At 51.6% G+C, this 25,795-nt stretch overlaps 1 protein-coding gene across 1 annotated transcript; it reads left to right on the top strand.

The window, feature by feature from the left end:
- Positions 1-3,662: 3,662 nt before the first annotated feature.
- LOC102462714 (serine/arginine-rich splicing factor 7) lies at positions 3,663-14,442 on the top strand. The gene is made up of 8 exons (XM_075925836.1): positions 3,663-3,820; positions 5,389-5,569; positions 5,642-5,818; positions 6,674-6,748; positions 7,192-7,293; positions 7,911-7,958; positions 12,466-12,501; positions 14,121-14,442. Exons 1-8 carry the CDS (start codon positions 3,793-3,795, stop codon positions 14,176-14,178), a joined length of 705 nt encoding a protein of 234 aa, XP_075781951.1. The 5' UTR covers positions 3,663-3,792; the 3' UTR covers positions 14,179-14,442.
- Positions 14,443-25,795: the final 11,353 nt, after the last annotated feature.

The following is a 25,795-nucleotide window of genomic DNA, read 5'->3' as shown; positions in this document are numbered from 1 at the left end:
GATAGCAAGGAGTACTGGTGCCAACGGGTGCCCTTGGTGTTGAGATTAGCGGTTCTACTGGATCTGTTAAATCAAACTTAGGAGGATTGATCACCAGAGCATGGACCCTCCAGCTCAGGAGATATGGCCTAAGCATTGCTTTGCACCTGTGCTGGCTGGGGCTACAGGCTGGAGCAGCTTTCATTTGGGCTGGAAATGGGCCCACTTTGCAGTGAGGAGATAGGCTAACTCATTTGAGCGCTGACCGTCCTCCAGTGCATTTCCACAGTCCATCTCTGTGCCTGGGACAGACCAGTTCTCCCCCTGCTCACCTGGAAAAAATCAGAGTGACCCAGCTTACTGCACAATAAAGAACCAAAAGATGTGCCCCAGATGTCCTGCTGACACATATATGAGTGCAACACCAATGAGGACATGGTCACTGGCTGAGCTGTGAGACTGTCCCCCTGTGGTAGGCTGACCCTCAGGGCTAATCTGAATGAACTGCATAGTGAGAGAGGTGACTTGATTACACTGGATACGTGTCTTCACAGGAGAAATATCAGACCTGAAAGGGCTTTAATTTATCAGAAAAAACATAAGAACAAATAGCTGAAAACTGAAGCTCCATACATTTCCTAACCTAATTTCCTACTTTGATAGTGTTGTTAGTGCCCCACCATCCCTGTCAAAAATTAGGTTGGTTTGGCATGATTTGTACTTGACAGAAGATCAAAAGTTTCATAGGGTTGGAAGAGATGTCAGGAGGTCATCAACTCCAGCCCCCTGCCAAGGCAGGACCAATCCCAACTAAATCAACCTGGCTGGGGCTTTGTAAAGCCGAGTCTTAAAAACTACTAGGGATGGAGATTCCACCACCTCCCCCGGGAGCCCATTCCAGTCCTTCCCCCACCCTCATAGGGAAATAGATTTTCCTAATATCCAACGTAGACCTCCCCCACTGTAACTTGATACCATTGCTCCTTGTTCTACCATCTGTCACTACTGTGAACAGCCTCTCTCCATCCCCTTTGGAATCTCCCTTCAGGAAGTTGCAGGCTGCTCTCAAATCCTCTATTCACTCTTCTCTCCTGCAGACTGAACAAACCCAAATCCGTCAGCCCTTCCTCATAGGTCATGTGCTCCAGCCCCCTCATCATTTTGGTTGCCCTCTGCTGGACCCTCTCCAATGCGTCCACATCCTTTCTATGGTGGGCGGCCCAGAACTGGACACTATACTCGAGATGTGGCCTCACCAGAGCCGAATAAAGGGGAATAATGACATCTCTGGATCTGCTGGCAATGCTCCTCTTAATGCAGGGGTGTCCAAACTTTTTTCAAAGAGGGCCAGATTTTATGAAGTGAACATGCGTGAGGGCCGACCATTTTGCCTGACATTCTTTGAACCATTAAAATTAAACACAAATTAACTATTTTATGCAAAGTTTATTGCAAACGGCATACTTTTCATTTCGTCACATGGATGACAAATCTAAACAGGTGTTAAATCACTCTGCCTTTCATATCTGAAGGCCAGATGAAAAAAAAATCCAGGAAGCTGAAATATACGTCAGGAACATTGTAAAGTACATTACATATTATTGGTAATAAAGGTTGTCTGTCAACTTTTAAGTTCAAAAAATATGAACAGGAACATAACACCAAGTATACATGTTGTGTCCAAATATATTTATAACTGATTTAGACCAACTGACATTGAGATTTTACAGTGTATTCATCTCAATACATATGGATTCGTTGGGGGCCATAAAAGATAGATATTGCCAAATTACCTGTGGGGCCGTATTAAACCGGAACACGGGCCGCAATTGGCCCGCAGGCCGGACTTTGGACATGCCTGTCTTAATGCAACCTAATATGCCATTAGCCTTCTTGGCTACAAGGGCGCCCTGTTGATTCATATCCAGCTTCTCATCCACTGTGATCCCCAGGGCCTTTTCTGCCAAACTGCAATTTAGCCAGTCGGTCCCCAGCCTGTACCAATGCTTGAGATTCTTCTGTCCCAAGGGCAGGACTCTGCACTTGTCTTTGTTGAACCTCATCAGATTTCTTTTGGCCCGATCCTCTAATCTGTCTAGGTCACTCTGGACCCTCTCCCTGCCCTTTTGCTCATTGTCAGTTCCAAAATGATTTTTTTAAGTTAAATAACGTTCTCTGGAACATGAAATAAGAGAGTGCTTTTCACTATGTAAGACACTGACCCAGTGAGGAGACATTTACATGTGTAATGCTCCATAACTGATCGCAGCACATTGTACAAGACTCTGAAGTGCCCCGTTTCAAGCCATGACACAGGATGCCCAGAATTTCTTCATATGTGTCAAAGACAGAAGTTCCCATTTAGGACTCAAGTCCATGTTCTGCTGTTGGATCTGTATGGCCTCAGGCCTCATCACCCCAACACAACTACATGAGCAGAGTCTCTGTCCAGACAAACCTGAACTAGCAGAAAGAAGCTGTTAAGAAAGTACAGAACATGGCTGAAAAAATGACTCGGTTCTCCCTCCTGGGAATATTTATTCAAGCACATGCATAACTTTACATGGGCCACTGAAGCCTCCCCCCACCTAGCTCTAGTCTAGTGGAATCCCTTGTTCCCCCCCATGCCTCTGTGAGTTGTACTGAGGCTAGCCACCTCCTCCCCCTGCCAGCTACTGCAGTCCAGCCCGTCCCCCTTCCCTCTATTGGGGCTCAGGACCCCCTGTACCCAAGAGTGGCTTTAATGAGTCCCAGCCCCACATAGCCCTACTGCCATTCAGCCCCCTCCATACCCCACAGGAGCTCTATAGGGGCCGGCCTCCTCCCCATGTCCCAGGGGGGCTCTATAGGGTCCATGCCCCAGGGAGGTGCTACAGGGCCCCTCATACCCCAGGGGGGCTCTATAGGGTCCATGCCCCAGGGAGGTGCTATAGGGCCCCTCATGTCCCAGGGGGGCTCTATAGGGTCCATGCCCCAGGGAGGTGCTATAGGGCCCCTCTTGCCCCAGGGGGGCTCTATAGGGTCCATGCCCCAGGGAGGTGCTATAGGGCCCCTCATGCCCCAGGGGGGCTCTATAGGGTCCATGCCCCAGGGAGGTGCTATAGGGCCCCTCATGTCCCAGGGGGGCTCTATAGGGTCCATGCCCCAGGGAGGTGCTATAGGGCCCCTCTTGCCCCAGGGGGGCTCTATAGGGTCCATGCCCCAGGGAGGTGCTATAGGGCCCCTCATGCCCCAGGGGGGCTCTATAGGGTCCATGCCCCAGGGAGGTGCTATAGGGCCCCTCATGTCCCAGGGGGGCTCTATAGGGTCCATGCCCCAGGGAGGTGCTATAGGGCCCCTCTTGCCCCAGGGGGGCTCTATAGGGTCCATGCCCCAGGGAGGTGCTATAGGGCCCCTCTTGCCCCAGGGGGGCTCTATAGGGTCCATGCCCCAGGGAGGTGCTATAGGGCCCCTCATGCCCCGGGGGGCTCTATAGGGTCCACGCCCCAGGGAGGTGCTATAGGGTCCATGCCCCAGGCGCGCTCTACAGGCTATAGCCAGGGGACTCCTGCTGCCCGCGTAGCTGCCCGGCGCCCCGCCCACACCGCACGCGGCCGGAAGTTCTCCCGTCCCCGCCCGCTGGGACAACTTCGCGACCTTGGCATGTTACTATGGAAACAGGGGGAAGGGGGCGAGTTCCCCTTCCCGCCTTCCCAGCGCGCGGCGGCGGCCGGGGTGCTGTGCGCACGCGCGAGGGCCGCCGACTCTATATAAGGGGCTGGCGGCGCCTGCGCGCGGGGAGGCAGGCTCGGGCTGACGGTTGGAGCGGGAACCATGTCGCGCTACGGCCGCTATGGAGGCGGTAGGGGCCGCGCGGGGCCGGTGGCGGGCGGGCCTGAGGGGCGGCAGCGTGGGGCGGGGGGCAGCGGGGTGTAGGCGGCCGACGCCATTTTGCGCACGTTGGGCGCCCGCCGCGCGGATGGGCCCGCGGCGGGGCGGCCAAGATGGCGGCGGGCGGGGGAGCGAGCGGCCGGGCTCTGAGGCGGGGGGGGGAGCGAGCGGCCGGGCTCTGAGGCGGGGAGCCCCGGGGGGGGGGGCGGCCGGGCTCTGAGGCGGGGAGCCCCGGGGGGGGGGCGCCCGGGCTCTGAGGCGGGGGGGGGGAGCGAGCGGCCGGGCTCTGAGGCGGGGGGAGCCCCGGGGGGGGAGCGAGCGGCCGGGCTCTGAGGCGGGGAGCCCCGGGGGGGGGGGCGGCCGGGCTCTGAGGCGGGGGGGGGAGCGAGCGGCCGGGCTCTGAGGCGGGGAGCCCCGGGGGGGGGGGGGCGGCCGGGCTCTGAGGCGGGGAGCCCCGGGGGGGGGGGGGGCGGCCGGGCTCTGAGGCGGGGAGCCCCGGGGGGTGGGGGGGCGGCCGGGCTCTGAGGCGGGGAGCCCCGGGGGGGGGGGGGGGCGGCCGGGCTCTGAGGCGGGGAGCCCCGGGGGGGGGGGGGGCGGCCGGGCTCTGAGGCGGGGAGCCCCGGGGGGGGGGGGGCGGCCGGGCTCTGAGGCGGGGAGCCCCGGGGGGGGGGGGGGCGGCCGGGCTCTGAGGCGGGGAGCCCCGGGGGGGGGGGGGCGGCCGGGCTCTGAGGCGGGGAGCCCCGGGGGGGGGGGGGGGCGGCCGGGCTCTGAGGCGGGGAGCCCCGGGGGGGGGGGGGGGCGGCCGGGCTCTGAGGCGGGGAGCCCCGGGGGGGGGGGGGCGGCCGGGCTCTGAGGCGGGGAGCCCCGGGGGGGGGGGGGCGGCCGGGCTCTGAGGCGGGGATCCCCGGGGGGGGGGGGGCGGCCGGGCTCTGAGGCGGGGAGCCCCGGGGGGGGGGGGGGGGCGGCCGGGCTCTGAGGCGGGGAGCCCCGGGGGGGGGGGGGGGGCGGCCGGGCTCTGAGGCGGGGAGCCCCGGGGGGGGGGGGGGGGCGGCCGGGCTCTGAGGCGGGGAGCCCCGGGGGGGGGGGGGGCGGCCGGGCTCTGAGGCGGGGAGCCCCGGGGGGGGGGGGGGGCGGCCGGGCTCTGAGGCGGGGAGCCCCGGGGGGGGGGGGGGCGGCCGGGCTCTGAGGCGGGGAGCCCCGGGGGGGGGGGGGCGGCCGGGCTCTGAGGCGGGGAGCCCCGGGGGGGGGGGGCGGCCGGGCTCTGAGGCGGGGGGGGGGGGGAGCGAGCGGCCGGGCTCTGAGGCGGGGGGGGGGAGCGAGCGGCCGGGCTCTGAGGCGGGGAGCCCCGGGGGGGGGGGGGGCGGCCGGGCTCTGAGGCGGGGAGCCCCGGGGGGGGGGGGCGGCCGGGCTCTGAGGCGGGGAGCCCCGGGGGGGGGCGGCCGGGCTCTGAGGCGGGGGGGGGGAGCGAGCGGCCGGGCTCTGAGGCGGGGGGAGCCCCGGGGGAGCGAGCGGCCCCAGCGACGCGTGCCGCTCTTGCAGAGACCAAGGTGTACGTGGGCAACCTGGGCACGGGCGCCGGCAAGGGCGAGCTGGAGCGCGCCTTCAGCTACTACGGGCCGCTGCGCACCGTGTGGATCGCCCGCAACCCGCCCGGCTTCGCCTTCGTGGAGTTCGAGGACCCGCGCGACGCGGAGGACGCGGTGTTGGGCCTGGACGGCAAGTAGGTGCCCCCCCCCGGCCCCCCCTCCCCCCCCGGTCCGGCCGCCCCCGCTGACGGCCTGTCGCATTGCAGGGTGCTGTGCGGCTCCCGTGTGCGGGTGGAGCTGTCCACGGGCATGCCCCGCCGCTCGCGCTACGACCGGCCGCCCGCGCGCCGCCCCTTCGACCCCAACGACCGCTGCTACGAGTGCGGCGACAAGGGCCACTACGCCTACGACTGCCACCGCTACAGCCGCCGCCGGCGGAGCAGGTACGGGTGGCGGGCGGGCGGGGCCGCGCTGCGGGGCACACGTGGCTTGTTGGACGGTTCTGCCGCGTGACGTAGCGTGAATGCCGTGGTCGTGCAGGCGGGTTTTACAATGTGTTGATATTTCGTATTCAATGTTAATATATTAACAATCAACCTGGTCAAAACCTTTCAGGTTTCTTCGTTTGAGTCAGTCGCCTTGATTCAGAATGTCACAAGCCTTAAGGTTTCATGCTGAGGCGCCTTGCAAAATCCGACAATTAAGATTCTCCTAGACCTTGAGGTGATCAGCATAAGAGGCCAGATCCCCTCGAGCCATCTACACCTAGCTTCACCTTATTCTTAAAGGGCAGAAAATTTGAGACGGTGATCGCCGTAACAGTAAATTTGGCTTTCAATTGGGGCCCCCCTCCGGTTTAGAAAGAGGAACACCAGATTGACCACATTCCCACCTAGAAAAATCTTCTTGCGTCAATCAAGCCTCACCCTGGCTCATTTGGCTGTCAGTTTGATCGTCGTTAGATTGAAGAGAACACCTAGATGCAGCGATCGGCTATAGATACTTCTAGATCGTCTAGATCTGCTAGACCTTGGGCCAAAGAGGGTCGACCTGCAAACTTGCAAGGTTTATTTTAAATACGCATTACAGTGTTTTATATTATAATGTAATTCTAAAATGTAATTCAGCTTAACATCTTTCCTAGGTAGTAAAAATACTCAAAGCAAATAGGCCCTGAGTTTTTCCAAGTGACAGACACTAATTATTAGTTGTCTGAAATTTTAACTTCGGCAGAGGCTCACGTGCAGTAATAGCGTAAGATTGTTTTCTAATACTTACTTTTTCCAACCTAACATTAGGTCGCGGTCTAGATCTCATTCAAGGTCCAGAGGAAGAAGGTATTCTCGGTCACGCAGCCGAAGCCGCGGAAGGAGGTGAGTTTCAGACAGCCTTGTGCTTGACTTAAGAAGTCAGATGACCAATTCACCTTTTTTAAAGACAAGTATAGTACTATATTCAGAAAATCCTGGCCCTTTGTGGTGGATATGTTCCTGATACCACTGCAGAGGGTGAAATCAGCAAATACTGAATGGAAGTAGAGTGAGTGCTCTGCTTCCTTCTGGCTTGGTGGCGGGGGGCAGGGCGGGGCGGCAGTGCAGGCTGATTGCTACTGCCAGGCAACAGGCCTTCCCCACTGTCGCATTGCAGGGTGCTGTGCGGCAGTGTTTCTGTCCCTCCAGCCTGGGGAATGGGGTGCAATGGGGGGGAGGGAAGGTTGGTGGCAGGAACAGGTAGGGCTTGGACTGGAGAGATGCATGGATTTGCAAATAACAATTCCATGAATTGTGAGGGTCTCCTGTGACTTCAATTTTTCCAGGTCTAGGTCTGCTTCCCTTCGAAGATCGAGGTCTGTCTCACCTCGTAGATCTAGATCGGCCTCACCCCGCAGGTCCCGATCACGTTCCTTAAAAAGATCAAGGTAATGGTTTTGTATTATGCTTCTCAGCCAGTATTTCTGTTATGGTAGTGATTGCATAATATTTTATGGTCATATGAAATTCATTCTTTGTTTGGGGAATATATTGTGACAGCTTTTAAGACCAGACATATCAACTTGGAATCTTCCCCTCAAACTGAAGTGAATATTATAGGAACAGTTCTCATTATTTTTTGTTACTGCATGTTTAGCTAGTCTTAGGTTCTGGCCTACCCTTAATACATTTTGCAATCTTAGTTATGTTCTTAAGGATTGTGAAGAAAATTGCACTCTAAACAGCATTAAGTACTGAGGTCAAAGCCCTAAACAGTTATGTAAATAAAAATTCTTTTACATAGTATAATGTAAGCTTATCAATGACCTCAACCTGCCAAGTTTGAGTGTTGGAATTCTGATTTTTTTGGAAAAACTGCCTCTGTCTAAAACTGGCAAACAGGATCCTACTCAGATAATAAAATTACTGCTGCAGTATTGATTGCTTGATGGAATTTTTTACCTATACCGCAAATGCTGTACCTTTCTAACTGTATTCCTGTATTAAAACAGGAATTCTTATTGTGGAGCTGAGTTGGTTTTCATTAATTTTCCTCAAACTTTAGGTCTAGGTCCAGGTCCAGATCCAGATCTGCTTTATGGCCACGAAGCAGGTAAGATGGTTGCCGTGATTAATTAAAGCCACTTAATAGTAACTTTGGGAGTAGTCAAGTGCATTAGTTCTTTTGGCTGTAGATGCATATAAGGGAAAATTTGTTCATGTATGAGAAGTAGTTCATTATCATGCACTAAGACATTAGTGTCCTGTAAAAATAAAGTTGATGCTAGGAAAGTATATTGCAAGGAAGATTTATGCTGTTTCAACCCCCAGACTTGTTGGAAAAAACTTACAACAGCATCAGGTGCAAATTCACAGTAATGGAAAACTTGAGACTCGTGGGTGTATGAGAAGGTATTTATAGGCAGGGAGCTATCTCTAGATGCTAAAATACTGTTTCTGTTGCCTCAATGTTATATTGAAACTTAACATTAGTTCACTCCCCCTTCAAATATCCATTTAGCCATTCTCCAGTATGCCATGATTCATTGATGTATGCTAGATATGTGCATGAACAACTTAGCCATACTCAGGGTACGCCTAGACTACATGCCTCTGTTGCCAGAGGCATGTAGATTAGGCTACCGGACATAGGAAAATGAAGCAACGATTTAAATAATCACCGCTTCATTTAAATTTACATGGTTGCTGCGCTGAGCCGACAAACAGCTGATCAGATACTCCATTGAACTTCACCTTCAATCAAGCAGAAGGTTCTAATTGTTTGTTTATTTATAGAAGACCAAATGGGAACTCTTGGCTGTAGAACTATCAGAGTTCTAGAATCTGTTGAATGTTCATATCTTCTTGTATCGGGAGCAGCTGTTAGTCTGAACCAGCAAGAACAACGAGTAGTCCTGTGGCACCTTATAGACTAACAGATTTATTGGAGCATAAGCTTTCGTGGGCAAAGACCCACTTCGTTAGATGCATGCACAGCTTAGTATGCATCTGATGAAGTGGGTCTTTGCCCATGAAAGCTTATGCTCCAATAAATCTTGTTAGTCTATAAGATGCCAGAGGACTTCTTGCATATCTTCTTGGAAGTTTTAAGTCTCAAGAGAAGAACTTAATTTCTGATAGTGGTTATATTAAGGAGGTGCTGCTCTCGTGCTAATGGATTTTGTTGAAGGATTTTCTAAGCAGTTGGCACAGAAGAGTTGCCAAGAGATAGAAAAAAGTGTAGTTAAACACAGATGCGAGCACATGTATCAACATGTTCTATTGCATAAGTAGTGATGGATTCTGAATTGATCTCAAAAGAACAGGAGAGAGAAATACTGCACTGAAGTCTTTTCAGAAAGAGATGAAGCTCAGCTATTGCAACTCTAGGTCACAACTTCAGCTGTTATCCATAACCAAGGCTGAAGACTTAAGAAGTTTTTAAAACATTGCGCTGAAGATGGTTCAGCTGCAGGACAGTATTGTCTGAAAAGCTAGAGGTTGGCGAGTTAGATTGTTTGGCTAATTTAAAATGGTTAGTTGTATATGTGTAATGTGTTCTGTTACTTGAAAATGTAACTGGCTATAAAATGTCATCTTAGGCATTTGGGAAACTTCCTAAGTGGTCTCCAACCTTTTTAACCATGAGATCACTTTTTGAATTTAAATGTAATCCAGGATCCACCTCAAACTCAAACATGCTTGCCCCACCTGCTTTCTGCTTCTTGTCCAAGGCCCCACCCTTGCTCACTCCATCCTCTTCCTCCTCCCTCCCCTCCCATCCTCACTTTTATCAGGCTGGGAGCAGAGGGCTGAGATGTAGGGGAGGTGGCTGCAGACTCTGATCTTGGGCTAAAGGATTTGGAGTGTGGGAGGGGTTCTGAGCTGAGCCTGGGGCAGGGAGTAGAGGTGCAGTAGGTGGTTCAAGATACAGACCCTGGGAGGGAGTTTGGGTGCAGGGGGACTCAGGGCTAGGGCAGTGGTTTGGGGTACAGGAAGGGTTCAGGACTTGGGCCGGGATTTGGAATGCAGGCTCCAGTTGGGCACTGCTTAGCACAGTGGCTTCTGGGTGGTGATGCAGGGGACTAAGCCAGGCTTACCCCATCTCTGGCCCTGCACAGCTATCAAAAGCAGCCAGCAGACTCTCTCTATCCCTGCCCTCTTCGCTCTCGGGAGATGGGGTGAAGGGAGAAGCACCCGGACATCAGCACCCCCTCCTCTTCTTCCTGTACCCTGCACAGCAAGCAAGAGGCTGCAGGGGCTAGAGGGCTAGCTCCAAGGCAGAGGGCAGGAGCAACACAGTAGTATTTAGAGGGACAAATGAAATGCCGTTACTTGACAGCCTCCTGGCCAAACCTGTCAGGATCACCTGTCAGAGGCTCCACGGTCTACCAATAGATCCCGGTCTACTGGTTGGTGACCACTGTTCTGACCACTGTTCTATCCCAACTTCATATTTTAACTCTTTTTAGCTTTCATCACTGTACTGATTTACTACCTCTGTCTTGTTCTGCTCTAGCATTCCTGCATTACAGGACTGACTTCAGCATTGCTGTTAAATCACTTGAAATTCATGAGTGGTGTAGATCATCCATGATGGCAAATCCTAACATGGCCTCTCTGCAAACCTAGTGCTACCCAAATCTGTCTGTGGCAAAGGGCTTAAGATCTGGTTAGATTGTTTGTCTGATCACCTTTTAGCGCCACCTAGGCCGGGGTGGCCAAGCCATTAAACGAAGAGAGCCGAAACAGTGGCGGAAAAAATTTGAAGAGCCGCACCAGAATTTTTTGAGCAATTTTTAAGAAGAAAAAAAGAGGAAGAGTTTGCCACCAGCCCCCCAGAGTTGTTGGGGGGTGGGGGAGAAAAGGATGCTGCCCCTTTGAAAGACAGGCTTTTTGGCCATATCAGTCTCCCATCTTGGCAATGCCATTTTGAATCACTGCGCTGGACAGCTCCCCTGCCCTTGTGAGCACCAGGGACTGTTTCTAGAGGTGCTGGGCTGGCTTCACGAGCTGCAGGGGAGGTTTCGTGAGCCTCACTTTTGGAGGGGGAGCCGTATGCGAGCTGCGGGTTGACCATCCCTCACCTAGGCTTTTGGTGTCCACGTGATTGTTGGTGGTGAATTGTTTAGTTTTCCAGTCTTGTATCAATACCACGAAATCCAGTGAAACAGGACCAGTACTGAAGGAGGCATTTGCTCCTGATTTCTGATCCTGTTATCTCTTGGTAATGGAGCAGCTGACACACAATGAGAATCATAAATGTCAATTTGGTCTTCAGCTTTCCTCAGTGCTCGTGTTTCACTTCCATTCAACACTGTAGTTGAGGCTTCTGGAAGTTAGCAGCAAGCTTGATATCAGTGTCCCCGCAGAAGCAGCTGAAGTACCTGAAACATGGCAACAGCCGCTGTTTATACAAGTGGCTACATGTTTTAAGCATCTTCCAGCACTGTTCATGATTAGGGATGTAACAGTATAACCGTTGAAATGGTTAACTCAGTGTATCCCAATTTTATTTGGCCACGGAACCTGTTTAAACTCAAGAATTTTGCTGATCCCCTAATAAGTCTAATATACGGACATCAGCGCTGAGTAGTGACATCATTGTCCCCACTCTGGCCAAGCTGGTATTACACAGGGACACTTATCGTGGCAACCACAAATGAAAATTTTCAATATAATTCATAAATGCTTAAATATTAATATTTTAAAAATCATAAAATGTTACTGTAATAGAAGTTTCTTGCAGAACACCATTTGGGAAACACTGGGTTAACTGATAAAACTTGGGCTCTGCATCAGAAGCAGCAGCACACTGTATCAGAAGCTGGGAGCAGGGCTGCAGGCAGGAGATGGTGTGCCAGGTGCCACCTTGCAATGCTGGCTCTGCAGTATATAATGCGTATTCTGGAGAGCCTGCAATGCAGCTGGCTCCCTGCGAGTGGAGCCCAGCCGGCTCTGATCCTGGCAAGCCAGCTGTGCTGCGAGCTCTGCAGTATAAGCTCTATACTGTAGAGCCTGTAGCATGTAACTGTAATTGCTGAGATCTTCAGAGGTTACATGGTTACCTAATTATCCACTTTTTAACATACCGATTCAGGATGTTGCCCAAATACTTGATAGCTGCCATTTGCTTGATGTCCTGTCGGGACAGGTGAGCCTTGAGCTAGTTGTGACTTGGAGATGATTTGATGGTACTAGGCACTTTTATCCTAAGTGCATGATATTTCTTGCCCACACAGGCCATAAGTGTAGTGATTCACCAACTGAGTCAATGACCGTTATCAGCATATTCAAAATCTTGAAGTAGAAAGGTTTTTTGAGCTCAGCAGGACTGACAGCTGCGTCCTCATGTTTATCCATCAGCCATTCAGTGCTGATATTGAACAATGATGATGAAAGAACTCTCGCCAAATGCCTCTGGAGATAAGAAACCATGCAGGTATCTGCTTCAGTAGTAGCGATGGTGAGGATTAGCTTGATACCCATACAAATCTTTTAAAAGGATTTTTGCAAACAGTGATGCATATTTAAAATGACTAGGGCTTTTGGGGGGAATTTTTCACTATTGTTTTCACACAACTTGTATTTTTTTTCTCACTTGTATTCCTATTTTGTAGCCGATCAAAGTCCAGATCACCATCTCCAAAGAGAAGGTAAGTTGAATATTGTGATTAAAGGTTGCTGAGTGTAGAACTAATGTAGTTTCTTCAGAGGTCTCTCCTGAAAACTTGTTTGTCAACACTGAGATTAAATATACAGGAAAGCTCTGGTAAAGCTGTTCCCCTGCAAGTGAGTGTATTGTGAGGATCTTGCATTTGGCTATGGTTATAATGAGGGCTTGACAAACCGTGGCGAAATCTACTCGCCAGACCCGCATTGCGCATGCATGTGCCGCCAGTGAATGGGGCGACCGGCTGAAATCTTGCCACAGGCAAGTAGATACACTGATTTGTCGAGCTCGGGTTATAATACTTCCATCCTCTCTAAAGGTTTCATTAAATTGAGCTTATCAAGTGAATGAGTTAAAGCATGAAAAATCTTAAGCGCAGGGCATAAATTTTAAGCTATTTAAGAACCCCAGTGACCATCATAAGATGAACTAGTATTTTAGAAGGTGCAATGAGCTGCTTGTGGCTTGCAATTAAATCTTTTTCAGGTGAACTGAACCTACTTTCTTAAGGGATGGGGGGGGGAGAGATAACCAGAGTAAAAACTCTGAATTAGAATAGTAAAGAAATGGCTGTCCGTACACCTGGAAATGAATTAAATGTGTGAAGCAAAACAATCTGAAGACTACTTGTAACAAACACCTATCTGGTTGAATGAAGTCAAACTGTGCAGGCCTTCTTGCTGCTGGCTCATCTTGACTAATGGCTATACAGTCTGTTGCAACATGGTATTAGCAAGATAAAATTCTTGACTTTTCCCCTTTGTAATACACGAGTACTTGTTAGAACATTGCCTATTTTATATAATTTATTATTAGCCTTAGTTTTTTAATTTTAGTTTGAGCCATTTATAAACATTGCTCGTTAGCTCAGGATTCGTATGGTCTTCACTCTTGGAGGCAGCTGTTACAAACTTGACTAAAGAGACTTGAAGGAAGGAATGCATAGAAATAGGAGTAATTTGTGCTTTGCTATGCTGTGTGGCTCACCTCTTGAGGTCCTTGTTTGTAGCCTCCTTTTTATCCCATTCCTGTTATGCTGTCATGGACTTCAGGAACAGCCTTCTGTATTTTCAAGATGTTACTGTTAAAGTGCTACATATTCCTGTTTTTTGTTTCATTTAAAAAAAAAGTTACTATTGATTGTATAGTAAAGTAAGATTTCACTCAATTTGAGGGTATGTCTACAAGATCTGTTATAAAAGGAAAACTAATTCTCTACCTTCATCAGTTCTGATTATTGGGTTATTATAGAAAACTAGGGAGCGCAGCCCCCTGCTTGCTATGCTTGCCATCCCCCTGTTTCTGGGGGTAGATATCTGGCTGTGGGGAGGGAGCAGGAGCAGGCTGGGGGGCAGAGGTCTCTGTGGAAGGAGTGAGGGGGCTGAGGGTGTGTGGGGGGAGGCCATGCAGCTTCCGACCTGAGGGAGGGGAGGAGGCAGGATAGCTGAGGGCAGAGGCAGCTGCAGATAGTGATGTGATGACATCACTCTGTTTCCTTCAGGGGGAAAAAACATACAGTAATACCCCCAAGTGTGTATATCTATCAGCAGTTCCAAATCAAAACTTGATATACTCTAACTTCCGTTTTCCTTTTACTTTCAGTCGTTCACCATCAGGAAGCCCTCGAAGGAGGAGTGCGAGTCCTGTAAGAATGGACTGAAATTTCAAAGTTAACCTTTTAGGAAGAAAGTTATTTTGTTTGTTACAAGGTATTTTGTGTCTGATGTAAATGGTAAGGACTTAGTCCTAGAAGGGTATGTCAATCAAATAAAAATTGGCCTGGGTCAGGGATCTTCTAAATTGTGACATCGTAAGAGTAGATTAGCGCGCAACTTTTTTTGTTGTATGCATTCATATCCTGTGATCTGAAAAGTGGGACTTTTTTATTGACACACAGAAATAAAATGTGTATTTCTAACGAAAACTTGGTGGTAGCTCTACTGCTTCTGTTAATGCTTCAGTAACTTTAAAGCAAGTCATATATGCCATATGTAGGTTATCAAACCAGTTATACTCTTCTCAGCTTATTTTGAATTTTAGATGAGTTTTTTAATTTCTGCTTTTGTTCTGAGATATGGATGAGACGATTCAAGTTAAAGGTGATCTGCAAAGTAGTAGTACTAAATTTGCTTTTTCTTTTTTTGATAAGTTGATTAGGAAAGCGACTTAAAAGGAAGTGTAACTTTTTGTTCTCTGGTTTAATTCAAAATGATCAGGAATGTGAAGTCTATTCCTCCCCAGGCTGTACTAGAGATCCAGTGAGGTATCAAATGTGTTGGATTTTTAACAGCTCAATTGCTATTAATTTTTACATATAAAGAAGCAGAAAAGGCACAAGCACAAGTGCCTTTTAGGTTATCTTTAAATAGTGTGTGCTGAGGGAGGGGAAAAATACAGCTCTGTCATGACTTTCTCTTCAACCAACTTTGTCTGATTAGACGGGGGGGGGGGGGGGGGGAATGAATGAAACTGATTTTTTTTTAGTCAAATCTTTCTGCAACATATGTTGCAATCATAAAGCAGCTTGTATGCTATTTAGCAAAATATTTTATGGTACTGGTAAACTAATTCCTGTAGTACACAGCAAATACATGATCAAAGTATATAAAATAAATTGTATATGAGGAAGTATTTCAAACTCTGAAGCCTATTTTGTGATCTCTAATGAGTTGCAAGGGGCTTTACTTCCTATTGAAACAGAGCAAGACTATCCTTTGGTAAAGATGTTGTTAGACTGCCAGGAACTTTTTGATAAACAAAAACCCTGCATCTCTAACATACTGGCTTATTTAAAAAAAAAAAAAAACTAGGTAAATTCATCAAAGGTGTCTATTAGCTGTGAGCTGGGATGGATCCATAGCCTAGGATTGGGTGACGGGATGACTCATTTGATGATTCCTTGTTTTATTTCCTCTGAAGCACCTGGCATTGGTCACTATCAGAAAGCAGGATATTGGCTTACATGGACCTTTGTTCTGACCCAATACGGCCATTCTCATGCTGTAGTTGATTACCAGTTTTAATGTTCAAGCAGAATGCTTTAGAGCACCTTCAGAGTCAGTGACTTTGAATGAACAGACTTGTTTTTTGGTTCTAATGAAATATCTAGCGGTAGATTGCTTTTAAAATAAAGTCTTAGTACAGAAAATTACTTGGACCAAAAGACAAATTTTGGGTAATCCACAAATTTCAGATAATAGGTTTCTCGCCTTATGTAAGGATGTGCTAGGTTAACCGCCCCGTCTGCAGTGAGTCTGGGCATGTCTCGGGCCCTTGTGACTGGGCCTCTGCCTACAATGGGGTAGGGGAAGGTGGCTCCAGCTCCACCAGCAGCCTTCCTTTGATCCGTCAAACATGTTTACCTGGTTAACCAATGAAATGGAATTTTACATCCCTAGTCTGTTCGGCTTCATTTATTCCCTGTAAGACTTCTAGTACTAAGTAGTCCCCACTTTCTGAACAGGTCTAGAATTGCTCCCTCGTTCTCAGCCTCATTGGTTTAGTCCTTGGCCTCAGGTTGCACCAGTGGGCCCGAGCCATAAGCAGTCATGAGCTCTGGGGCCGTCAGAGGCAAGTACATAACTGCGTGGGGCCATTGCTCCTGCCCCTGGGTGGGGCAGTGCATTGTGGAGTCTAGCTTGCACCCCTGCAATAGACCTAACAGCAAATAAGTCTAGGGCCCTAGCCCTTGGTCAGAGCTCAGGTGCTAGCAGATTGTAGCCTATGCCTCCCAGCTCAGGCAGCCCAAAACACTGGGTTAAAGCAGGGAATAGGCTTTAGCCTGAGCTCGGAGCAGCAAGCAATTCAAGTAGCCCAAACGATCTTGGGCCGTAGTCACCAACCGGTTGATCGCGATTGACTGATTAATCATGAGGCCTCGACCAGTCGATCACGAGGCGTTGGGGGGAGACACCCGTTTTCCCCCACCCCAGAGAAGCCCCACTACCTACCTCCAGCATAGTGCTGGCTTCCTGCGGAGTGGTCGGCAGTCATGCCTGCAGCTTCATGCCACTTCTGGGGGTTCCAGAAGTGCACTGGGTGCTCTGCGGGAGGGGGTGTCAGCCCTGGAGGAGGGAGTGCAGCAGCTTCTCTGCGCTGCAGGAGGAGTGAGTTGAGCGCAGGAGTTTTCCCTGTGCTGTGGGAGCGGGAGTTGGCCCCGGGGCAGGCGTGTGTGGGGGTTCGGCTGCGCTGCAGGCGGGGGGTTTGGCCCCGAGGGTCAGGCTGTGCCGTGGGAGGCGGGTTTGGCTCCAGGGCAGGCACGCAACCCCCTGCAAGCTAGTCTACATAGGAGGGAGTGTTCACACAATTTATATCCTCAAAGTGCTTAAATATTGCAAAGGTATCTGTTTAAAAAGTACTGAGTAAGAATTCCCTGCTTGTTTGACTCGTTCCCTACTGCAGGGTGTACTCGGGAGAATTCATGTCTCTCATTTCTTTGCTTCCCTGCAGAAAAATGACTGACAGGAAAGCAAGAGGAAGCTGCAAGAGAAGTCAGACCACTCCCTAGCAGTGTAGGTACATTTTAGGCACCTGGAGCAGCTAGTAGAGAGGTTAAATCACCATGGAGCTAGTGCCTCCTACCCTGAACCATGATGAGCTGCTGAGTTGGAGGCAGAGGAATAGAATCATAGAATACTAGGACTGCAAGGGACCTCGAGAGTCATCGAGTCCAGTCTCCTGCCCCCATGGCAGGACCAAATACTGTCTAGACTATCCCTGATAGACATTTATCCAACCTACTCTTAAATATCCCCAGAGATGGGGATTCCACAACCGCCCTGGGCAATTTATTCCAGTGTTTGACTACCCTGACAGTTAGGAATTTTTTCCTAATGTCCAACCTAAGCCTCCCTTGCTGCAGTTTAAGCCCATTGCTGCTGCTTCTATCCTCAGAGGCCAAGATGAACAAGTTTTCTCCCTCCTCCTTATGACACCCTTTTAGATACCTGAAAACTGCTATCATGTCCCCCCTCAGTCGTCTCTCTTCTAAACTAAACAAACCCAATTCTTTCAGTCTTCCTTCATAGGTCATGTTCTCTAGACTTTTCATCATTCTTGTTGCTCTTGTCTGGACCCTCTCCAATTTCTCCACAGCTTTCTTGAAATGCGGAGCCCAGAACTGGACACAATACTCCAACTGAGGCCTAACCAGGGCAGAGTAGAACGAAAGAATGACTTCTCGTGTCTTGCTCACAACACACCTGTTAATGCATCCTAGAATCATGTTTGCTTTTTTTTTTGCAACAGCATCACACTGCTGACTCATATTCAGCTTGTGGTCCATTATAACCCCTAGATCCCTTCTCTGCCGTGCTCCTTCCTAGACAGTCGCTTCCCATTCTGTGTGTGTGAAACTGATTGTTCCTTCCTAAGTGGAGCACTTTGCATTTGTCTTTATTAAACTTCATCCTGTTTACCTCAGACCATTTCTCCAATTTGTCCAGATCGTTTATATTATGACCCTATCCTCCAGAGCAGTCGCAAGCCCTCCCAGCTTGGTATCATCTGCAAACTTAATAAGCGTACTTTCTATGCCAATATCTAAATCGTTGATGAAGTTATTGAACAGATCCAGTCCCAAAACAGACCCCTGCGGAACCCCACTTGTTATACCTTTCCAGCTGGATTGAGAACCATTAATAACTACTCTCTGAGTACGGTTATCCAGCCAGTTATGCACCCACCTTATAGTAGCCCCATCTAAGTTGTATTTACCTAGTTTATTGATAAGAATATCGTGCGAGACCGTATCAAACGCCTTACTAAAGTCTAGGTATACCACATCCACCGCTTCTCCCTTATCTACAAGACTCGTTATCCTATTAAAGAAAGCTATCGGATTGGTTTGACATGATTTATTATTTACAAATCCATGCTGGCTGTTCCCTGTCACCTTGCCACCTTCCAAGTGTTTACAGATGATTTCCTTAATTACTTGCTCCATTATCTTCCCTGGCACAGAAGTTAAGCTAACTGGTCTGTAGCTTCCTGGGTTGTTCTTATTTCCCTTTTTATAAATGGGCACTAGATTTGCCCTTTTCCAGTCCTCTGGAATCTCTCCTGTCTCCCATGATTTTCCAAAGATGATAGCTAAAGGCTCAGATACCTCCTCTGTCAGCTCCTTGAGTATTCTAGGATGCATTTCATCAGGCCCTGGTGACTTGCAGTCATCTAACTTTTATAGGTGATTTTTAACTTGTTCTTTTTTTATTTTATCTTCTAAACCTCCCCCCTTCCCACTAGAATTCACTTTTAGGCATTCCTTCAGACTTCTCAGTGAAGACCGAAACAAAAGTTATTAAGCATCTCTGCCATTTCCAAGTTTCTTGTTACTGTTTCTCCCTCCTCACTGACCAGTGGGCCTACCCTGTCCTTGGTCTTCCTCTTGCTTCTAACGTATTTATAAAAAATCTTCTTGTTTCCCTTTATTCCCGTAGCTCGTTTGAGCTCATTTTGTGCCTTTGCCTTTCTAATCTTGCCCCTGCATTCCTGTGGTGTTTGCCTATATTCATTCTTTGTAATTTGTCCTACTTTCCATTTTTTGACTCCTTTTTTATTTTTAGATCATGCAAGATCTTTTGGTTAAGCCAAGGCAGTCTTTTGCCATATTTTCTATCTTTCCGATGCAGCGGAATAGCTTGCTTTTGGGCCCTTAACAATGTCCCTTTGAAAAACTGCTAACTCTCCTCAGTTTTTCCCCTCAGTCTTGATTTCCATGGGACCTTACATATCAGCTCTCTGAGCTTACCAAAATCCGCCTTCCCAAAATCCATGGTTTCTATTTTGCTGTTCTTCCTTCTACCTGTCATTAGAATTGTGAACTCCATGATTTCATGATCACTTTCATCCAAGCTGCCTTCCACTTTCAAATTCTCAACCAGTTCCTCCCTATTTGTTAGGATCAAATCTAGAACAGGTTCCCCCTTAGTAGCTTTTTCAACCTTCTGGTACATCCAGATCTCTCTATACCTGAGCCACAACCCCTGCACCTCGACTCCCTGCTTTGAACACCCTACTGAGTTCCCTGAACTCAAACCTGAGCCCCCACATCACTCAGTCATACCACTAACCAGTTGGCTGCCGTCAGACCCCAGCACTCAGGCCCCCCACTGAGTCCATGTCCTGGGAGCGAGGGGACTGCAAGCTGATCTCCCACCTTCACGTAGCCAGTGGCCTGTGCTCCCCGAGGCTATGCACTTTTAGTTCAAATCTTGTAGAATTTTAGAATACTGTGTGCAGAATTTAACATTTGACACTGAATGACTGCGGGTGTGATAGTGTAACCCTGATGTAGACAGTTACTGTCACTTACGCAATTTAGTGATGCTTTGGCACAGTTGCTCTTTGGCGATTGCTCCATTATAAGATGGAAATGTCGGTACGGAGTGGGCTGCAGAGGGAAATGAGGCAGCTGTCAGCAGGACCCCTGGAACAGGTTCCTTATGCCTGGCTTCAGAAGCAGACTCGTCACCCTCCGCACTCTAGAGCTGCGTGGCTCCCTTTAGAGGCTGTTTGCACAGTTCTCAAGCCCTCTGTGCAAGCATCCTTAGCTAACTTGGCCAGCACTACAGCTATGCTGCGCATCTCTCCTGGGAAGCAGCTGTCTGCCAAATTGTCATGCCTGCATGCAAAATGCTGGTTAAGGCTGCTACACTTTGTTGTGTAGTAGTCACACGTGGGACCCTTCCATCATAGAAATGTTTTAACACATGCATTGTCACTGGAGCTTCTGTTCCACACTTGTCATCGACATCGCAGGAACACTGCGTCCTTGGTGCCAGTCCAGTCCATGGCAAGAGTAAAATCTGCTTAAATCCACACTTAGCATTAATTTTAGTTTATGGCAATGAAAATCTCTAGCAGCATTTACATCATCCTGGCAATAACTGTCTAGGTACTTCTCCTTTGTTCTGTTTTCTCCCCTTCCTCCGTAGGTGTTCTGTGAACACCTTTAAAACGCAATTCCAGAGTGTGCAAAGAATAGTTTGACAACTGTAATCTTGCTTGATTGTGGAATATGTAAAATACTAGCTCCCCATCTGCTGGGTATTTTGTTATGCTGAAAACCAGCCGGCTCCGTCTGCACTGAAGGCTTCTTGCGCAAGAACAGTTGTTCTTGTGCAAGAACTTGCGGAGTGTCTACACTGCATGCATGTTCTTGTGCAAGTAAATTTACACTAAAGCGTCGGAACAGAGGGCTTCTTGCGCAAGAGTTACTCCTCTCCCCACAAGGAATAAGCCCTCTTTTGCAAGAGCAAGAAGGCAGTGGGGATGGGCAGTGGGGAGTTCTTGTACAAGACATTCCTATGGCTAAAATGGCTATCTGAGCTTGCGCAAGAGCGTGTCCACGCTGCCACGGACACTCACTGCTGTTCCCAGAGCAGGCCAGGGAGCCGCCTCCAATCCAGTCATTCCATGCATCCGAACTGCCAGCGCACTGAGCAGTGACCCCATGCTTGGGGCTGCTGGGTCATCGCTGGGCATTTGCTCCAGCCAGCCCTGCACACCCTCGCCATCAGCCAGTGCAGAGGCACCTCTGTGCCGAGGGGCTGGGTGACTCCCAGCTGGGATGTGCAGGGCCCTGGCGAAGGCCATGAAACCTGTGGGCTCCTCATCCCCCTAACTCTCCTTCCCAGCACCCTGTCCCCAGAGAAGAGGGGGCCTCATGTGAGGACTCCTCCTCCAGGCTAAGCAGCAAGGCACAGGGCCACTGGGAGCTGTTGATGACGACTTTGTTGTGTGACCAGCAAACCTAGCAGTGGATGTGGAGCCCTATGGGGAGCAGTAACTAGTCCATGCTGATTGCTTTACCCCTGCTCCTGCAGAGTATTCAGTCCCTCTGCTGACGGGGGTGCTCCTCCAGGTTCCCAGGCCGGGCACAGGGGGCTTCCAGCACCATCTCCTACCCCCACCAGACCTGTCCCAGCCCCTCCCCTGCCCTCCCTGTGGCTTTAGAGGCTGGAACGTTGGCCTAAGGTGTCAGGACGGGGAGGATCCAGTCACTCCATGCACCCAAGTCTCTCCCCCAGTAACAGCCCCCTTTGCTTTAGTTTGAGTTGGCTTTTTAATGCAGGGCCTTTCCCTTTATTCTTTGCATACTTGAGCACTACTTCAATCCAGCATAGCCCGTCTATCTGCCCTGTGCTTGCCGCCCAGAGAACACCAGCCCCCTGCTAGGCACAGAATTCTGCCCAATGGAGAAGAAAGGAGCAATGACCTGTTTGCATTGGCTTTTGAGGGCTCCCTTTCCCACTGCTGCAGGGTCCCTCACAGCATCTGGCTCTCGCAGTGGTCTCTGTTGCAAGGAGCAGCTGTGGTGGCTGGGCAGTGTGAGAGACAGCAGGAGCTTTCGTGAGGCATTTCGTTCTGGGGATCTCGCTTCTCTCTTCCCACAGAATCGCCGCTTTGAGAGTCCGGTGGCAGGAATGGGACTGTTCCCATTTGGGGGGGAGGGGTGCCCCTGTGTGCTGCACTGCAGCTGCTGGCCTAGTGTGCCTGCTGGGGGAGAAGAGTCAAAGAGGAATTTGCCGGGGTGACAATAACAAGGAATAGGGGATGTGCTGAGGAAGTACCTTGCTGGGTCTAGGACCAGAGAGTCAAACGAAGGCCTGATGCAGAGGACCAAGAAGAACACCGGGGGAAGGTTCCTCTTTATTTCTGAATTCTAACCTGCAGGAAAAGTCTCTAGGGAGCTCCGCTAAGAACCTGTTCTGGGAGCCAGCGGCTTAATTTGTCGTCCACTCCCCACGTGCTGTCCAGCTGTGGTTGGCGAGTCCAGAGATGCAAGAGGTGGAAACACCATGGAGAGTGTCTGGTCTGCTTCTGGTGAGGTCTCTTGCACGATGTACTGGGGTGCCATCTCCACACAGTGAAGGAGTGACTTTATGGGTACCCTGTGCAGTCCTCACCAGCTCCTAGGTGGGGATTAGGCGTTGCCCGGCCTTGTGCTAGTGGCTGCGTCTCAGTGCAATGCGTGAAGGAGAAGTCCTCAGAATAGCTGTGGAAGCACATGTAGTGCTATCCACATGAGAGAACTGGGCCATTCGTCCCTGAGCAAGTAACCAAACTCACTTGATGCCACGGCCTGGGCCCCCCTGCCTGGATCCAGTCACTGAGCTGCAACAGCAAGTGTCCCTCCAGCTTGACTTCCCCTCCTCCAGATCTGCTGGGCGGTCCGTCTGTGCACACACGGTCAGATGCCAGCACAAGTGCCAGACCCCACCTCTCCAGCTGCTTCTGCACACCGCATTGCTCGGCCTTCCATGCTGTTTGTGGCATTGGTTCTGCCCCCATACGTGTCCTACGAATCGCTTGCCCTTGTCCCGGAGGAAGAGGGACGTGAGTGTTAGACTCCCTCTCAGCTTGGCAAAGCTCTGCACACGGGGTCCTGATCTCTGAACTCTTGCTGTGAGCTGGTAATGTGCCAGCTGTGTTCGCTGCGTGGTGCCTGCCTTCCCATCCCTCCTGTAACTCACCCATGGCGCTGCGGGGAAAGTTTGGGAAATTCATGCTCGGCTGGGACAGCTGCTGCCCAGCGAAGGACAGAACCCGGCACTTGGCTAGAAAAACATGCCAGACTCCCCCTTGGCCCATGTGTGTTGGGTTGCAGGAGTTTAGCTCAGTCAGGTGTGTGGGCGTGTCGGGCACCCCCCCCCCCCCCCCCGATCCTGCACCCGCCAGCCAGTAGAGCAGAGAAGGGTTATTGCCTCTCCAGGATGCAGCCCAGCACAGATGTGATGTGGACAGAAGGAGGCCGGGCGGGCAGCCCTAGACCCCGTGGGGCAGCGTGCCCAGGCCCCTCAGCTCCCAGTACTCTGCTTAGTCTGGTCTCTTCATGGTTTTCCAGCCAAAAACTGCCTCTTCCCATAGCCACCCCCTCCCTTTGTTCAGCCCCTTCCCTCGTCAGGTAAGGACCAGTTGGGTCATTGTCTACAACCATGGTCCCCAACACGGTACCCGTGGGCGCCATGGCGCCCGCGGGGGCATTTCCATGTGCCCGCCAGGTGCTCGGGGCTGGCCTGGCACCGGGCGCATGGCGGGGGGGAGCGCCGGGCGCGCGGCGCATGGCGGGGGGAGCGCCGGCCCCGGGCATGCAGCTATGGGGGGGGCCGCCCCCGGAGCGCAAGTGTCCCCGCCCCCTGGCGCCCGGCGGGCGAACGGCCACGCCCCCTGGCGCCCGACAACCTTGAAAGGTTGGGGACCACTGGTCTACAACGTGCTCTGAGGTTCCTCAGGGCCCCCTGCTGGGCAGTGCTCACAGACGCAGGCCAGTAGGGTCCTCCCCAGCACCCAGTGAATGCCCAACCGGAGTGAGCCTAGGGCCACAAGTACACAGCCCCCCAGCTACGTCACAGGGTGAAACCCCCGTGTCCAGGAGACTCCATTGGCCTGTGCAAGTGAAATCTGCAAACTAATGCCACCCTCCCGTTCTCTGGCACAGACCCACCAGCGCTCCGTTAGCCGGTCCCAGGGGAGAGAGCCCCACAGCAGCGGGCCCCGGCCGTAACCGCCTGGGCATTGCCTCTCGAGGCTCTGCGGAGAGCTCAAGACACTCGTTAGCCCCATTGTAACCATGAGTCAGGCTCTCTGCCAGGCACGTCTGTCACGGCTGCGCCATTGGCACTCGCTGTCTGACCTGGAGCCATCGGGCGAGCAGGTGGCGCTCTGGGAGACAGGCAGACGGGACAGAGAACTTGTCTCCAAGGTTGAATTGCTGGTGCCATGTGGGTCTTGGACCCAGGTGTGCACCCAGTGGCAGCTTGCTATGGGCTTGCTGGGACGCACAGGCATGTTGGGACAGAACACCCAGCCTTCGTCTACTCAGCAGTGTTGCCTGTAAGCTGAGCGCTTGGGCAGCCCAGGAGAGAAAGTGCCCGCAGCCAGCAGCATGTGTTCCTATGGTGGTGCACAGTGCACATGCGTTGGTGCACAGAACAAAATGCATTCCACGCATGAATGGAAAAAGTTAGAGTGCTGCTCAGAGCTGGACTCCTGTTTCTCTTTCCCCCTCCGGGTGGGGAGATGTGCAGAGATCCTCAGTGCTCCAAGGGAGCATAGCAGGAAAGTCCCTCTACTGCTGCCAGCCCTGTGTGGCCTGGTGCCTGGAACCCGTCAGCCAGCTGAGGTGAGCTCTTTCTCCTCCTCCTTAAGGCTCCACCGGCTATTTAAATCCTGGAAGGGGGCCGGCAAAGGGCCCAGTCTGTGGTGGAAGAGGCTGAGGGGGGCAGGGCTACCTTGACAGGCTCGCTGCTGTCATGGAAGGGCTGCCGTCATGGAGGGACAAGTGGCGGGTGCTTTGGGACTCTTGGTGTGGAGGCTTTCCAGCGGGGGCGAGTAATAAATAGGCCCCAAGCAGAGCCAGGGTTAGCCCCCAAATCTGGGGCCCACCAGGTCTAGAATCCAGGCCTGCAGGGTTGGTTAGCGGCTAGCAGTGCCCACAGCAGCTGTAGCGAGCTTGCTGCACTCGCCATGGGGAATCTCAGCTCAAGGGGCTGACGGGCAGCGGCACCTGGCTCTGGATGGCTCGCTGCCCTGCGTAACCCAAAGGCTGATCTGGGAAGGGTGCTGTAGCTGCCATGACCAGTCCCGCTGCTGGCTTTGACCTTGGCTTGATTTGGACTTTGCTTCCTGACCCAGAGCCTGGGTATCGACTCTGCCCTGGACCCTGACTGCAAACTCCATGGTTGCTCCCACTTCAGGTTTGCCCCTGCTGTGACTCTTAGCCCTGACTGCCCTTTTCAGAATCTTGGCGTGAGGGGTGTCCTGGGATTCCTGGCGTCTCTGAAGGAGGGAAACTGAGGCAGCTGCACCTGTTTTGCGGGTAGAGATGGGGCGCTTTGGTTTGGTCTCCAAGGACAAGACAGCGTGAGTGGAACTGATGCTTTTCCTCCTTGCAGGGGTCTTGTCTTTGTTCTGCAGAGTTCCCAGGCTGCTTGAAGTGCTGGGAGAGATCCCTCGGGCCGCCTTGTTTGGGCCGGCTCCGTCTGTCCCTGCCTGGATGCATGAAGGGAAAAGGCTGCAGCGGGCAGATGGGGCCCACAGACAGAAGTTGGGGACCCCGGCCCGGCCCGTGCTGAAACTTCCAATCAGCTGAATCCCTTTCCTGGCTGGGTCGCCCTGCAGGGTGTCTGGGATGCCAGGCTCTGCAGCTGGCTACGCTCCTTTGGCAGGCCGAGAGCGTGGGGCTGACAGCAGTGTTGTTGCATTCACTGGCTGTGCCAGAGGCCAGCCTGGGAAGCGGGTGGGCTGTAGAACTGTTCTCCCGGACATGCCTGCGA

This window comes from Pelodiscus sinensis, chromosome 3, assembly GCF_049634645.1.
Source record: "Pelodiscus sinensis isolate JC-2024 chromosome 3, ASM4963464v1, whole genome shotgun sequence".
Taxonomy (NCBI): Eukaryota; Metazoa; Chordata; order Testudines; family Trionychidae; genus Pelodiscus; species Pelodiscus sinensis.
This window is presented reverse-complemented; position numbering and strand designations above follow the sequence as displayed.

Excerpts from the sequence above, each read along its gene's own strand:
- LOC102462714 (XM_075925836.1), top strand. The coding sequence starts at position 3,793 with ATGTCGCGCTACGGCCGCTATGGAGGCG. Across the intron at positions 3,821-5,388 it reads CTACGGCCGCTATGGAGGCG|AGACCAAGGTGTACGTGGGC; the intron begins GTAGGGGCCGCG and ends CCGCTCTTGCAG. Across the intron at positions 12,502-14,120 it reads TCACCATCTCCAAAGAGAAG|TCGTTCACCATCAGGAAGCC; the intron begins GTAAGTTGAATA and ends TTTTACTTTCAG.